The 14,984-nt window shown below is 44.7% G+C and overlaps 2 protein-coding genes and 1 long non-coding RNA gene across 15 annotated transcripts in view; 1 reads left to right on the top strand and 2 right to left on the bottom strand.

The window, feature by feature from the left end:
- Positions 1–569: 569 nt before the first annotated feature.
- LOC116849380 (adenosylhomocysteinase-like 1) lies at positions 570–11,761 on the bottom strand. Of its 7 annotated transcripts, none has more exons than XM_032826503.1 (12): positions 11,382–11,754; positions 9,573–9,743; positions 7,843–7,890; positions 5,337–5,421; positions 4,768–4,949; positions 4,253–4,577; positions 3,427–3,577; positions 3,110–3,262; positions 2,847–3,012; positions 1,949–2,195; positions 1,699–1,819; positions 570–1,562 (listed from the first exon to the last, which is right to left on the bottom strand). In XM_032826503.1, the coding sequence occupies exons 2-12, from the start codon at positions 9,666–9,668 to the stop codon at positions 1,556–1,558; spliced, it is 1,581 nt and encodes a 526-aa protein (XP_032682394.1). In that variant the 5' UTR covers positions 9,669–9,743; positions 11,382–11,754; the 3' UTR covers positions 570–1,555. The 7 variants fall into 7 exon arrangements, with proteins under 7 accessions (XP_032682394.1, XP_032682387.1, XP_032682414.1 ...); XM_032826496.1 differs by having other exon boundaries at positions 4,768–4,961; positions 11,382–11,751; XM_032826523.1 differs by lacking the exon at positions 7,843–7,890 and having other exon boundaries at positions 11,382–11,761.
- On the bottom strand, positions 8,524–9,341 carry LOC116849453. Its single transcript, XR_004379141.1, has 2 exons — positions 8,666–9,341; positions 8,524–8,586 (listed from the first exon to the last, which is right to left on the bottom strand). It is a non-coding gene; the product is annotated as an uncharacterized LOC116849453 (long non-coding RNA).
- Positions 10,088–14,984, top strand: part of LOC116849297 (rho GTPase-activating protein 190) — a 19,343-nt gene continuing 14,446 nt past the window's right edge. The window contains exons 1-3 of one of the 7 annotated variants that reach the window (XM_032826357.1): positions 10,088–11,431; positions 13,503–13,689; positions 14,406–14,945. The gene's annotated coding sequence lies outside the window, so the exon portion shown is untranslated. Of the gene's footprint in view, positions 11,432–11,751; positions 11,772–12,472; positions 12,594–12,614; positions 13,011–13,502; positions 13,690–14,405; positions 14,946–14,984 lie in introns of those variants that run through there. The other 6 variants (XM_032826309.1, XM_032826331.1, XM_032826291.1 and 3 more) reach the window with 6 other exon arrangements.

Genomic DNA, 14,984 nt, shown 5'->3' with positions numbered 1-14,984 from the left:
AGTAAATAGCAACGAATCTTGTCTTATGATTATGAGTAGACTTATTAAAATATTTCGCTGATAAAAGGAGTAAAACTTACCTGCGCCTCTTTGATTCATGAACCGAAAGTTCGTAACAGACTGGTGAATAATACAGCTTTCTTTGCTCATTTTGAGATGCTTTGGTATGATTTTAGATGTTTTTCAGGTGAAAATCTTTGTCCCAATTTGATTTGTCCTTGAAGTAAATGCTTGCCTCAATTAATCTGTCCTCAGAATTACGCGGGTTTTGTGTGAAAAATTAATGGTTTTTAAGGTGATTTTGCTTGATTTTTTAGTTTTTTGTGTTTTCCAACATTTTAGAAAGTTTAAAATATGAGATTTTGAAAAGTTGCTTAAAATTGAGTTTTAATAGGAATTTAGGGTTTTTTGTTAATTTTATTCATTTTATTATTTTTCTTAAATTAGCTATATAATCAGATGTTTCTTGAGTAACCTTGAAAATGGCTTCTCCCGCATACAGAACTTATCTCCTACAAAGTTTGTCCTCGGCGTAGCTTATGGTTTTGGGAGATTTTTGAAAATTTGAGTTTTTGTTGATTCTTTTATTGTTCTTAAGATGATTTTTTAGGAGGTTGGATGTGATTTTTCTATGTTTTTTGGTTAAAAATGCATCTCCCACGAAATCTGCTCTCGGAGCAGATTTACATTACAATATCTACTCTTCTGTCGATATTATTTAAAACATTTGTTATTATTTTTTACAAACTAGTGTTAAAACTTATTGAACGTAGTATATCTAATGGACAGATATAATTCCAATTGGCTCTCCGGCTTTGCGAACTATACACTCGTGTTTTTATCTACAATATTCGATCAACGATTTGCGTGCGTAGTCTGACAATTTTTCAGAGTCTTTCTCTCTCTCTCTCTCTTTCTTTCTCTCGCACTCTCACTCTTTCTCTCGATTTATCTCAACAATAACGGACTGTACACTCGCACATCTCGAAGAGGAAAACTGTTATGAAAGTTAATCGGATTCGCAAATCTAAAATTATATCTATGGCTGGGCACACAATACCGCGAATACGTGGACTTGGAACAAATATCTTTAAAAAGAGACAAGAGACACACACACACATACACCGTGTCGGGAGTGTATCTCGTGTATCTTGAAAAGACGTTTCCTCTTTCTGCTAGATAAGCCTAGCTCTGGTCGTTCTTAATATCGATTATTGGATAATTGTTGGATCAAGTGTGTGTTCACTACGACGTTATTAACGTATTGTTTGCGGATGATTAGCACGGATAATAACAACGGAATTCACGCAGCGCGAATCTGCACGAAGGTTGAACCATAAATAAAAGGTCTCTCTCTATCGATTTAACGACAAGAAAACTTGGCGTCAGTGGGACAAAAGAAAGCCAACCGGAACAAAGTGGGGGAGGGGAAAGGGGGAAGGAACGGTATAGCAGACGGGTTGTCGGCGGCTGTTTTAATACTTGTAAAGAGGTGTGTAATGCTGAATGAGTGTCGCACGTGCTAGTCAATGCCACATTACTCGCCCATTGGTTTTTAGTAGCTGAAACAGATTCACAACAGAGTAGGTAGGTGACACAGGCACGCGCTCGCACGCACGCACACACACACACACACACACACGCAATCAATCAATCAATCAGTCGCTCACGTGCCAGAGCCTGAAGTCTGATACTAACCGGTAATAGTTAGGCTTGAAGGGACCCGCTTTGTTGAGGCCCATGTATTTTGCCTGCTCATCCGTTAGTTCCGTCAGATGCGCGTCAAACGTGGGTAAATGCAGCGAGGCGACGTATTCATCTGTGGGTGGACATTATTAACTTAGCGTTTGTTGTCTAAACAGGCAACATTACATTTCCATGCGTTCCGTTTGTGCATGCCAAATTAGACAGATGTATGTGGCTATGTTCTACAAATGTATACACATACCCATTTTCTTCGGCAACAAGTAAACATCGCTCTTGTACCGTCCCGCTGGTGCGTTGAATAATTCGATTAGGGCCAACGCTTGCGTAGCGGCAGTAATGGATACTACGAACGACGGTATACTCGAGCACGACAAGTTCACCAGACGGCCTTCTGCTAAGAGAACAATGCGCTTGCCATCCGGCCAGATTACGTGATCCACCTGCGATCTCACTTTCTCCCATGTTAGATCAGGTGTACGTAAGCTGTTCTGTTTAGAGCAACATAAAAGGAACTTAATCTCGTTTCGTTTACCTTCTGCTTCTTTTTCTTAGACAATGACAGATAAGGAGACTAGCGAGCTACTTTATGCCTTCGAAAGGGAATCGTTGTACAGGTCGAGAATCAACTATTGAGGTCCCTAGTCCCATTGCTGCGCAATCTTGGATCGAGAACCTAGATTGATGACATCAGAAGCGAAAAAACGCATGTCGTTTTCAAATAAAAAAGTTTGTACAAAATAACACTTCAGATCGCTTGAACATAAGATGATCTAAAAGCTATTCTTTGCCTTTGACAGTCAATAAATATCCTTAAAATTAACTAGCTAGATTAAGTAGCTAAATCACGAAGAAAGGTTTTAAAGAGGAAGGTTGCACGTCACGCTAATTTTATGATCATTTAAAGTGGCCTGTCAAGAGAAAAGGATAATTTTCCGAGCATTTTACAAGTTCAAGCAATCTCAAATGTTCTTCCATACATTTTTTTACTTGGGATTAGCACGCAAGAAATTTTTACATATGTTTTTTTCGCTTCTAACGTCATCAGTTTGGGATTCCACAATAGTGAGACCAGAAGCCTTAACTTTTGAAATGAACTGCACGTGACAAAGAAGATAAAAGTAGTCGGTTAGCACACATACGATGTCAATCTCGGTGTTGCTGTGGCCCATGTTGCACACCACGCATCCGTTCTTCATCTTGTCCATGTGCTCGCGCGTCACCACATTTTTATTGCCTGTCGCTGTAATAACAATGTCTACATTTCGAATGACTTCATTGAGCTTCATCACTCTGAAGCCGTCCATGCTGTAAATGCGACAACACACATATATATGTATATGATCTTCGCCACTTGTTCCCGGACTTGGCCGCGGTTGGCTGCCTGAACGTGAGCGCGCCTTACCTGGCTTGCAGCGCGCATATGGGATCGATCTCGGTGATATACACGATGCAGCCCAAGCCCTTGAGGGCTTGGCAGCATCCCTTTCCGACCTCCCCGTAGCCGCATATTACAACCTGCTTGCCGCCAAACATGACGTCGGTGGATCTCTTTAAGCTACAAAACGATAAATCCGATGAGCGCGACGACAAGTACAACAAGAACGCGTATTTAAAGCTCTCTACGAACGTAGCGCGTGCTCGGGATAATGTGTAAGTTACGGAGAGTGTGTCTCTCGTGGACGTTTCCTCGTGGACACGACTCGACGCCGTATAACTTACCTATCGATAATGCTCTCACGACAGCTATAAAGATTATCAAACTTGGTTTTCGTCACGCTGTCGTTCACGTTCATCGCCGGGACAGCAAGTTTACCTGCCTTGGACAACTGGTACAGTCTATGCACGCCTGTTACGCTCTCCTCGACAATTCCTAGATGGGTATACGCAGTTATTCGTTTGTACGAATCAAGCGTTAAGGCTGCTGGCTTCTCTCCGCGACTCTCGCTTGATAACGTCAGAAACAGTAAGGAAATACGCGCTGAAAATTCTTGCAAAATGTATACGTTGAAATAAAAAGATGTTATCCATAAAGTGACACTTGTAATCGATCAAGCAGACTTGGAAAATAGTCCGAACACTTTTCTTTCATCAAACAATCAGTACATAACCGTACAATCAATGTAACATATGATGCAACCTTCCTCTCTAACCTAACTTCTCTCATGATTTTGTCACGTTAATTTTACGGTTACTTAGTGATCGTCAGTGTAAAAGGTAAGTATTCGGACTATTGTACGGGTTTTGTTCGATCGATTGCAAGTGTCACTTTATAGACGCATCTTTTCATTTCGACGTATTTTGCAAAACTTTTCAACGTGTATTTTCTTCTGACGTTATTAATTAAGACGTACAAGATGGGCGAGGGACCAGGAGCCTTGTTATTTAGGAAGAGAATTATTATTATTACTATCAAATTGACCAAATTAAATCACAATTATTACTATGAAATTACTGTACTTCTTAATGTCTGTTTGTCGTAAGATCTCTCTTTCTCTCTCTCCGCACGACATGTTGTAACATAATAGGAGATGGCAGCGGAACAAACCTTGAATCATTTTAAACATGGCATTGTACTTTTTGAGCATCAAGTGTGTGGCGTCACCGCCGTCATCCAGTATCATATTCGGCTGCCAATTCTCAGCGGCGACGCACTTGTCGATGCACCACCAGAAGTCCTCCTCGGTCTCGCCGCGCCACGCGAACACCGGATACTCGGCGTACGCCAACGCCGCGGCCACCTCGTTCTGCGTGGAATAAATATTGCACGCCGCCCAGCGTACCTGCGCGCCCAACTCCACCAGCGTCTCGATCAGGACGGCGGTCTGCGCGTTGATGTGAGTGCAGCCCACGATCTTAGCGTTTTTCAGCGGCTACACACAAGGTAAGCATCGGTCATTCGACGCGCTCCTTCGATCTCGTCGAGCTAATGTTCGCTCGACGTTCTCTTTCAGTCCCCCTCGGGAGGAGCTCGTGCGTGATTCAACGTCAAGGAGACTCCGACTGACGTTGGCGAAACGAAACAAGAGACACACACACACACACACACACACACACACACACCTTGTCATCGGCGGCGCGCTTCCGCAACGCCATGATCCCGGGCATCTCCTGCTCGGCGATCTCGATCTCCCTGCGGCCGAAGGCGTGCTGGTTGATGTTACGCACGCAGAAGTCCGTGAAGCCCTTCTCCGTCTTCTGGATCTTCTCGCGCGGCGACACGTCATCCTCATCGGACGAGCTCCCTGTATAAGATGCTAAAGTAGCGCCGGATTCCGAAAAACATCGATTATTAGTAACACATTCAAGTGCATGGTGCGGTTATCGTCCTAGCGCAGGGCAGCTAACAATGCGCGTTCGTTAAGAAAGAGTGTTATTCACACACCGCTACGCACTACTATGAGACTATGTCTAAATCTCTACAGTGGTCGTCATCACACACGTTTGCGCTCGCAAGAGAAAGGCAGAAACGAAACGTTAGAGTGTGAGAGACGAGTTTGAAAGAAGAAGCAAGCTCTACCAGAGAAGTTTTCTGTTTCTCGCGAAGAAGCGTGACTGAGATTCGCTCTATGCTAAATCTCGGCACACTATGCAGTGTCCACTACGGTATTCACAGAGTTGTACGCTCGTACCGGAACTGTAACTGTCGGTGCTGCTGGCCGACAAGGAGCGGCTGCGGTAGCGGCTGGACTTCTTCAACGCTCCGGACTTGGAGTCCTACAAAATCGAAAGGCAGTCAGTACGATCGTGTGCCCGTGGAGGGTGCCCGCCGTTGCTGTTTCTCTTCTAAAGGGCCGCGATGCGTCGAAAGAAACTACAAACTGAAGAGTGCGTATGAAGCTAGTTCGTTGTGCTGAATACAAATGCACAGATCAATAACGGACGATTTATAGCCGTTCGAGGAAAAATAGAAAAAAAACTTCTGCTGAGATTACACTCAGATCTCAGGTATGTTTAGCCATTTTCTAGGTCGAGAATTAGAGCCGTCGCACACAAAATGACAGCTGCATATGCATAGCATAAGACCACCTGAATCAATAAGCATCTAGTTGCCATATCGATCTGTATAAAATATGTTCATTGGTCGAGACGGTCTTATGCTATACACATGCAGCTATGTGATTTTGTGTGCGATGGCCCTTACTCAAAATTCTCTTGCAGTCCGCGTCCGTTTTTAGATAGTCACGCGTCATGACTGTTGATTATTCGAAGAAGCAGTAGCGAAGTAAGCCAAGCAGCTGTGGTACTTTGACAGCTGGACGTTGCGTTTGCGTCAGTATAGGAAGGTTTATCCGCTCACATGTTGCGCGTAAACAACAGGAAAGCAATACGATTCAATCTAACATAAGCCAACTGTTTTATGTCAAAAAGTGTTACGATCGGCTTACATTAAATTGGACTGTATCACTTTCCAATGTTCGGCTTCCATTGTTGATTATACGTGAGAGCTCTCGCCCACAAATCGTCGTAAACGTGAACATAAGACGTAAACTTGAGCTAAATAACCGATCGGGATGTTGCTTTAGGACTCTTCTAACTGGAAGAAGACTGAAGCGACTTTATGAGTAGAATTTTGAGTAACTGAATGATCTTAGTTTATGAATCTTAAGTTCGTATCAATAATCAACTCGAAACTTGTCTCATGTGAAGTATTCAGATCTGTATTCAGAGTTGGATCTGAGGGCTTTTCAAGTAAGATTATATGCGATGTTACACTTGTAATCGCGATACAACTGAAGAATTCTCACCTAATTCTAAAATTTGCATTAATAGTTGTTACCTGGAACTTATCTCACGTGAGATACTCAGATTTTTGCTCAGAGTTAGATCCAAGTTTTTCTCAGATAAATTATGATATATGTGACAATCGTAATTCAACTGAAGACCTCTTATTTAACTCTGAGTTCAAATCTGAGTATCTCACTTGAAACGAGTTTCAAGTAACAAGCATTGATATAAGTCTTAATTCGAATCTGAATATCTCACGTGAAGCAAATTTCAAGTATCGACTATCAATACGGACATTAGTTACATTTGCATACGATTAAATTTACCGGCAGTTCTATCCTTTGAAACACACACAACTATAGCAAGATTTTGTCTAGGGTCCTTCGGCTAAAGTTTACGTCTTGTGTCTACAGTTACGACAATTCGTGTGTGACCTAACACGCCTCTAACAAACAAGCCTCTTTACTGACACAAAGGAAGCGTCAAACTGTCCAAGTGTCACGTCGCCACAGACCTCTATATAACACCTAGATTGCTATCGGGCACATTTAGGCGTGATGCACAGGTAAGTCTTACCGTCATATTTCGGAAAGGCGAAACAAGTATGTACAAAAAAAGACTTAAAGAGCGTACAGTACACACGAAACAGAGAAAGAAGTTGACAATATTATGAACTTTGGCTTCCAAGCTGATCAATTGGAACTGAACAACCGATTCATTTCCGAAATATGGTCGCCATTCCCACTACCCACCATTTGCACCTGGCATCAATTTCTCGACGGCCCACTCGACAGATATTAGCTGTTCAGGTGTTGCAAAGAAGTCTGCAGTCACCGCTGCTTTTGGCTTACGTCGCTGCCGCTTCTTCGAATAATTAACCGTCACGACGCACGATTCTCTTCTTAGGAAGACGAGCAGGTCTGGAAGGAAATTCTGAGTAACTCTTGATCTAGGGAATGGCCTGGCGTATCTGAAATTGCGCGTACCGATAACGTGATGCGCGACGAGATTGGAAAAAAAAAAAAAAAACAGGAAAAACTCTGAGATATACATTCAAGCGCGTCTCTCGGCTCCGTCTGAAGTGCTTGATAAGATAGAGCTGACGAGTTCTAATTATACCGCCACGACAATATAATCGTCCCGTTATTAGTCTGTGCGTATTTGATCACGACAGGCGAGAATGATAAACTAACCAGCACGCACGACACTTATTATAGCGAGAAGACAAAGCAATCCTGAGGGATAAAGAGTAATAATATGTAGCAACAGGATCGTTCTCTATTGCGTTCGGGGAAGAGGGGGGTTTTACAAGTATATATATATATATATATATATATACTTGTAAAAATATATATATATATATATATATACTTTGTATCTCTTAATATACACAAATATACTCTTACTTACTAATTTCGTTCTCTGGCCGTGAAAGGCATTATTTGATGCCTCTAGGCTCTGAAATCACAACAACCACCATTTCATGATTCAAATGCATCAGGTGTCCGCGACACAGTCCGTAGCTTGGTACAAAGCTCCCAAAGATTCAACCCGCGCGCAAAAGTACGCGGCTCGCGTTAACATTTGTGTGAGTCTTGTTTCTTTTCCTTTTCACCTCGCTTCTGAATCTCGCGTAGAATTTTTCTGAACGAAACGTTCTCCAGTCGCGCGAATCGATGATCGATCACGATCAAGCGCGACAAATAATTCCGTGAGCAAATCGTTTCCGATTGTACTGCAAACATTGCGGCAATTTCTTGGTCGAATTATGCTCTGAGAAGCGGAGAGGTACAATCAGACTGTTGAAAGTGATCGAAAGCCGAGCGAGCGCAACGACAGATGATATTATTTCCCTTGACGTTACTCCTGAATTGTCTTTCTTCATTGCACTCAACACAATTCACATAGTGCTAATTGTGCCACGCCTAAATGGTGTGTCTAGGCTTATGAGCGATGCATGAGTGATTGGTACCGAACCTACGGACTACTGTGTGAATAATGCTCTATATGTAAAATAATATACAAGCGTCTCGTATGCCGAGTCATAGGCACTATGTGTAACCGCATGCATTCACACATTTTCTTTTTTTTTTAAGTTGCTATTGTTATTTCTCGATTAACGAGATACACGTAATAATGCAGCTTGTTATGTGCCTGAAACAGCCATGAAACAGATTCGCATAAAAAATGATGTACAATCGTCCCGCGCATTGAGACTCGTACGCGACCTTACCACGACTTTCTAGTGACCCAAGAGGGAAAATTATAAGCGGACCCAAAATTGTCATTTCTATTTTTTCCACCCACTCATTTTTTCGCCTCCGTTCAATCATCTGGACAATCCGTCCAATTGACAACACGAACAACAGGACGAAGAGCCAGCGGCTGGAGAGAAATTTCTCGGACTCAGTAGCGCGGCAGTGAACAGAGATCCCGGTGTACTTGGTATACAAATAGATAGCTATTAACCAACGCCCATTCATCAAAGAGCGACATGTCAATTAATGCCATGTGCCCGATTACGTAACGACCACATGTGGTCACAAGACTCGGCAAGGTTGGGCAGAGAGAGACGATACACAAAAGAAACACAGGTGAGAAGTTGATGAAGACTGACAGGGACAGACACGGGTGGAGGAAGAAGGAAAGAGAGAGAGAGAGAAAGAAAACAATGGGAAAAGGAGAAAGACAGGTACGAGAGTAAAGACAGAACCAAGGAAAGCGGGAGAGAGAGGACGAAAGAGAAACCAATGTAAATAAGAGGGACAAACAGAGAAAATGCGAGAGAGAGAGAGAGAGAGAGAGAGAGAGGCGAAGAGGAAGAGAGAGAGAAGAAACCAATGTAAATAAGAGGGACGAAAGGAGAAGACGCCAGCGAGAAAGAGAGAGAGACACACAGACGAACGTCATGACTACCAGTTTCTTCAGGACGGACTGCCTCAACGTAGTCGCGAACATCACCGTCGACGAGATCCCACGCGTTTTCGGATCGTGCACAAACGGCTCGACGGCTTCGTCGTGAGAACGGCGGCAAATACGACAGTCGTGGCACACGGCGGTTGGATTAGCGCGAACGTGAGCGAGAACGCGCGCGCGACGATTTCGGTTTCTCGGCGGTATGAAAGCACGGTGCGATTTACCTGCGTGTCGGACGCTGGATCCGTGATCGGGCAATCGTGTAGGTTCCCGTCTTTCACGATCATCCTATCGGGCAAACTGTCTCTGCTGTCGGCCATTTCCTGAATGCCCGTCTGCGAGGCTCGCCGACCGGCCGCCAGAACGCGCCATGCGCGCGCGGATCAGGGCCGTAGCTGCAGTTGGCGCGAGCCATCAATTATTATGAATCCTTCTTCGGTAAATATGCAGTATAACGCTCTCATCTTGAATTTTTTTTCAAACTTAGTAAATTTGTATATTTTAGGGCGTAGAGTTGATTTCTGAAAACGAAGATTGTCGCTCATTCTTCGTTTTCTTGTTTCTTTTATTTTAATGTTTTATGCTGTCGGTAAGAGAATAGGAAAGTGGTGATAACTTTCATTATAAAACTTTCTAATTTTGTGTCAAAGTGTCTAATTATTTAAGTTTTATAAAATTGTGTATATATATATATATATATATATATATATATATATATATATATATATATATATATATATATATATGATTAAAGCAGAGAAAAGTCTGCATGAACTATTCTCTGCTTTATAACAGATTTTATGCTTTTGATTAAACCCAGACAGCACAAATCTTCACAGGATATCTTAAAAACATTCTCGAAACGTTCCTACATCCTGAGAACGTCCTCAGGACATCCTCCAGAAATCTTGCGAGTCTGGTTTAATGAAAAGTATAAACTCTGTTATAAAGCAGAGAATAATTCATGCATGTTTTTCACTGCTTTAATCATATATACCATTTTATAAAACTTAAATAATTAGACACATTGACACAAAGTTAGAAAGTTTTATAAGGAAAGTTATCATTTTCCTACTTACCGACATCATAAAACATTAAAATAAAAAAAACAAGAAAACGAAAATGAGCGGCAATTTTCGCTTTCAGAAATCAATTCTACGTGTTAAAATATACAAATTTACAAGGTTTGCAAAAAAATTCAAGATGAGAGCGTTATATTGCATATTTATCTTCTTTCATGCCAACTTGATCTCACTTGTCAATCCTGCGTTCTTTCTTCTCAATACGAAGTCGTAAAAAAGAAAGAATTCTCCGGTACTCGCAAACGATCGTGAATCTTTTCCTTCCGATGTAAACTCGTGAAAAGTGAACATTTCCATGTATATTTTCAAGGTTAGACTTTTTAGTCTTCAGTGTTTACATCAGGAGAAAAGATTCACGTTTGATTTCCCCCGGGATCGTATTCCTGACGCGTAATCGAACGCCAAGTGCGCTTTTCTTAATCCAAGTTCCATTTTTCTTATATGAGCGTCCCGTGTAAAATTGTTCAGCCTGAGAATCAGAAAGGCGTAGCAGCGTTTGAATACCGTCAAGTAAATACGGTCCTTGATCTTTATCGCTTAATTAGTGTACAGTGGATTACGAAACGGTTCAGCACACAATGAAGCTGGGAGCTCATCAAACAGTCAAAATTGAGGATTATTACCGAAAGATTTGCGCAGTAACAACATAATTAAGAATGCTATATAATAATAAATAACAATAATATACTAATAATAATTAATAATAATAATTAATAATATAGCTGTGGACTGTGGACCCGTCGGCGACGACTTTCAATTTTAACAGTTGGGTGAGTTCCCAGCTTGTGATTGCATCTAAACTGTTTTGCAACCCACTGCACGTTTTAGGAACCCAAGAAGAAACATGTAATTGAGACTTGATGGAAAAAGGAGGGGAAGAGAACTAGTGCAAGCTGATGCAGCGAGCTCAGTAGTAGAAAACAAACCTGATGTGACACGCGGGAGTCGTACCTGAACGTCACAGCAGCATGGTCGATATCGGATCTGTACTCGTCTGTCAGGTGATAAATAGATCACTCTGCGTGTTTACTCGACGCGAAACACAGCCGTGTTTTTTGATAACGCGCGTCAAGCATATAATAATCTTGCTTTCGTATCTTATCACGAAAAGAGAAAGGCGTAATTCGGTATCTGTCGACTAAAGTGTCTCTGACTTATAAATCTGATTGGCTTTCGGTTACATTTATCGACCAAAGAGAGCTCGAAATAAGAGCCAAAGTGCATTACAGGACTGAAACATAGCCGAAGGTTCTTTGAAATAAAATAAGTATCTTTTCTTGTTAGAGACAAACGCATTCGAGCAATTTGAAGACGTGACACATGTCTACGCAACACGATCACGTAAGCACAACGCGAGACACCTTCCCCCGGAGCTGGGCGTGAATTATGATATTCTACGCCTACGTGTGTAAACAAAAAACATCATGTGCGATGTCATTTATGTAGACAACGAGTAATCTATAGATGTCGTTTAAAGAACGTATAGCTTGCCACAAAATTAATTAACAAACGTTTAAATTATAATTCAACTTAGGGCCCGCAGAATTTTCTCCAGTTACATTCTCGCTTGCAGAGTAAAAGTCATCTAATAAGATGAAAAAATGTCATGTGTTACTTCTTTGAAACGTTACATATTGAATTAATAACCAAAGCAGACACAGTAACCGCTTCATAACTTCCGTTCCAAGCGGAACAAAAAGTCACGATGACGTCAGAGTGATGCCAAAACGACGAGAAAATGACAGAAAAGCTAATTTCTCAATCGCGATTCGTTCATTTCCTCATTCTGCCGTCATCGTGATTTTATGCTCCACCCTAGGGTAACTGCCCCTGTCTGTATATTTCGATACGATTTACAGTATCCGACAGAATTTTCATAGCCTGCATGAAAAAGGGGCGTGCATACATCGCGCAGAAAATACGCACGCAATCCGCGTACACGTAATCTCGAAATGTACGGCACAGCCCTGCTTTCCCCCCCCTCCTGGCGTTCCGTCTCCCGTGCGACGGCCCTGAGCGGAGGCGCTCTACTACCCGGGCGGAAAACATCGGCTCACGGGCGATGCGTGTGCCCACCCGCCCAGCAAGATGGCTCCTCTACGAGCCGACACTCGGTGTTTGACGTGAAGTTATTTACACACCCGGGACCCCGCGCTGCTCCAGGTAGACGTGCCAGCGGTCGCGTCGATGCGTCGCGGTGCCGCGCGAGCGTAGAGGAAGCCGTCCGTCGCTTGGCGGCCGCCGTCTCCCGTGTCAACGTCACGTCACGTCACGCCGTCGCCGTCACCGTCACGTCGCGTCGCGTCGCGCCGCATCGCATCACGGCGTCAACGTCGCGCCGCGCCGCGTCGCGTCGCGTCGAGTCGAGCCGAGCCGACGAGGGAACAACGGACGGACGGACGACGACGACGACGACGACGACGACGACGACGACGACGACGGATACGCTCGCCGAGGAGCGTTCCCGGATCCCGCGAGCGTTCGCGGGACCGTCGCGCGACGCGGCCAGATCCCGGTGACGACGGACCGAGTCAGCGGCTTCCCCTCCGAGGAAGAGGCAGCGTGCGTTTCCCCATTCAGGTAGAGAGAAAGAGAGAGATAGGTAGAGAATGATGTGATCGCACCGTCGTGCTCACGCCCGGGTCGAGTGCACCACCAGAGGCTGCGCTTTCGCCGCGTCTCTCTCTCTCTGTCGCTCGAACGGCCGTCAGTTTCACTGCCATTGTCGCGGCGACCTGGCCGCCGTCGCCGGGAACGAGCGGTTGTGTACAGTGCATATCGATCTTCACTCGCGGCTGTCACTCCGAGCCGTCGGAGCGACGCGACGGAGCCATCGGGGATCTCGAGATCGTGCGGTTACGTCCGTCTCGCTCGCGCTCCGCTCGTCCGCTCTCCCTCGCCGGAGCCGGGCCGTGTGCACGCCTATTTCGCGGCGCGTCCTTCGTGGCCGAGAAGCGTCAGGAAGTTTCAGGGGATCGGGGCGAGACGGACAACGGACGCGGGCTTCGTGCCGTCCGAGCTGCGGTCGCCGTGCTTCCTTTCAATTCTCATCTTTCTCTCTTTTCCCTCCAGTGTGCGTCCGGGTGCATGTACCTTGTCTCGTGCCGAGAGTGCAGGAGGTGTAGCGCGGTGCAGCTACAGGAGGAGAGCGTACCTGTAGTCTCGCCACAGTCAGCGACGGCTGGGTCTTTCGATAGATACACGTCCGCCTCTCGGTGTCACCGACAGACTCGCCGCACGCTTTCATCGGGTTACGCTCGTAAGCGATTTTCGATACGTCACTTTTCTCCATGTCGCCGTGCTGCTGCCGCGACCACCGCGAAATACGTTTCATTTTCCTTCTCCTCTTTTTCCCCAACGCTCGACTCGACGACAGTTGCGTGCACACGCGGGCGGCCCTCTTCCGCCCCCGCGAAAAAGCCCTGGCCGCGGCTAGAAATAAGCAAGGTCGCTATTATAAAAGCGCGGAACGCGCCGATAAACCGATAATCGCGCGCCTGATGTAATCTCGGGTGGCTTGGAAAAAATTTTTTCGAACAATATCTCTCTGCCCTTCTCCCTTTCTCTCTCCCTCTCACCACACACACACACACATACACACACACACACACACACAGACAGACGCGTTGCCACGATCCCTTGAGAGAGAAAGGGGGTTACTGTTGAAATCGCTCCGGGCACACGTGGCTTTTCTACGATTCCGCCCTTTGTCGATGCCCATTGACGCAATTAGCATGACACAGGACTATTGTGAATAACTCTTTCAAGCGCAATGTATGATTCATAGCTGTATTTTAAGAGACACCGCGACGTGCGGTGTGTCGATCTGGTGTGTAGGAGATAGTATCCGGGGCCGAGGGATCTAGCCGCGAAAACCGCGAACGTGTATCGCTTCGCGAGATCGGGCGAGATTCCGAGAGCCTGTTTTCCGCGCTCTCCTCTTTCTGATTCCTCTCTTTCTTTTTTTTCTTCCAGATACCCAGTGCCATTCCAAAGAACCATTGCTCACAGCTGTGCTAAACTATAAACGCTATGCTTAATGATAGATAGTGTTTAAGAGGTTTTCACGAATACACACATACGTATACAGACGCGCGCGCGCACGCGATTGTCGTGCGTGGTTTATATTTAATAACGTAACGTTGTCACAATCGCATCACCCTAACAATAAGAGAACTCCACGCTGAGCCGCGCGGTGGAGGAAATTCGAGAAGAGGACGTCGATCAAACGCGTCTTGGGTATTTGTACACAAATTGAGGAACCATCGACGCGAGCGAGCCGATTGCGATTCTGGAACTCTACCGAGAGAGAAAGAGAGACAGAGAGATGTCGCCAAAAGGAGGCTGAATCCCTTTCTCTTTTCACGCGGGTCACTCGACCTGAAGTAATGACCAAAGCTGTAAGGACCTATTTGCGCTAGCCGCAAATCATTCGTTGGAAATTTTCACTATGTCTTGAGAGACATTGTGTCTTGCGCCCCACGAAAGAGCGAGTGAAAGAGAAAAAGAGGGAAGGAGAGAGAGAGAGAGAGAGAGAGAGAGAGAGAGAGAGAG

Source organism: Odontomachus brunneus, unplaced genomic scaffold (assembly GCF_010583005.1).
Source record: "Odontomachus brunneus isolate Ranch 3 - 2012 unplaced genomic scaffold, Obru_v1 Obru_scaffold_005, whole genome shotgun sequence".
NCBI lineage: Eukaryota > Metazoa > Arthropoda > Insecta > Hymenoptera > Formicidae > Odontomachus > Odontomachus brunneus.
Note: the sequence above shows the minus strand (reverse complement) of the source record. Positions and strands in the feature narration are given on the sequence as shown.

What these genes read in the sequence shown, in the direction of transcription:
- LOC116849380 (XM_032826496.1), bottom strand. Translation starts at nt 9,668, where the DNA reads ATGGCCGACAGCAGAGACAGTTTGCCCGATAGGATGATCGTGAAAGAC. An exon ending in ACGGCCAGAGAACGAAATTA is followed by an intron (nt 5,422 to 7,842) that starts GTAAGTAAGAGT and finishes TCGATTTTGTAG; the next exon opens with GACTCCAAGTCCGGAGCGTT. An exon ending in CGTGAGAGCATTATCGATAG is followed by an intron (nt 3,263 to 3,426) that starts GTAAGTTATACG and finishes ATCGTTTTGTAG; the next exon opens with CTTAAAGAGATCCACCGACG.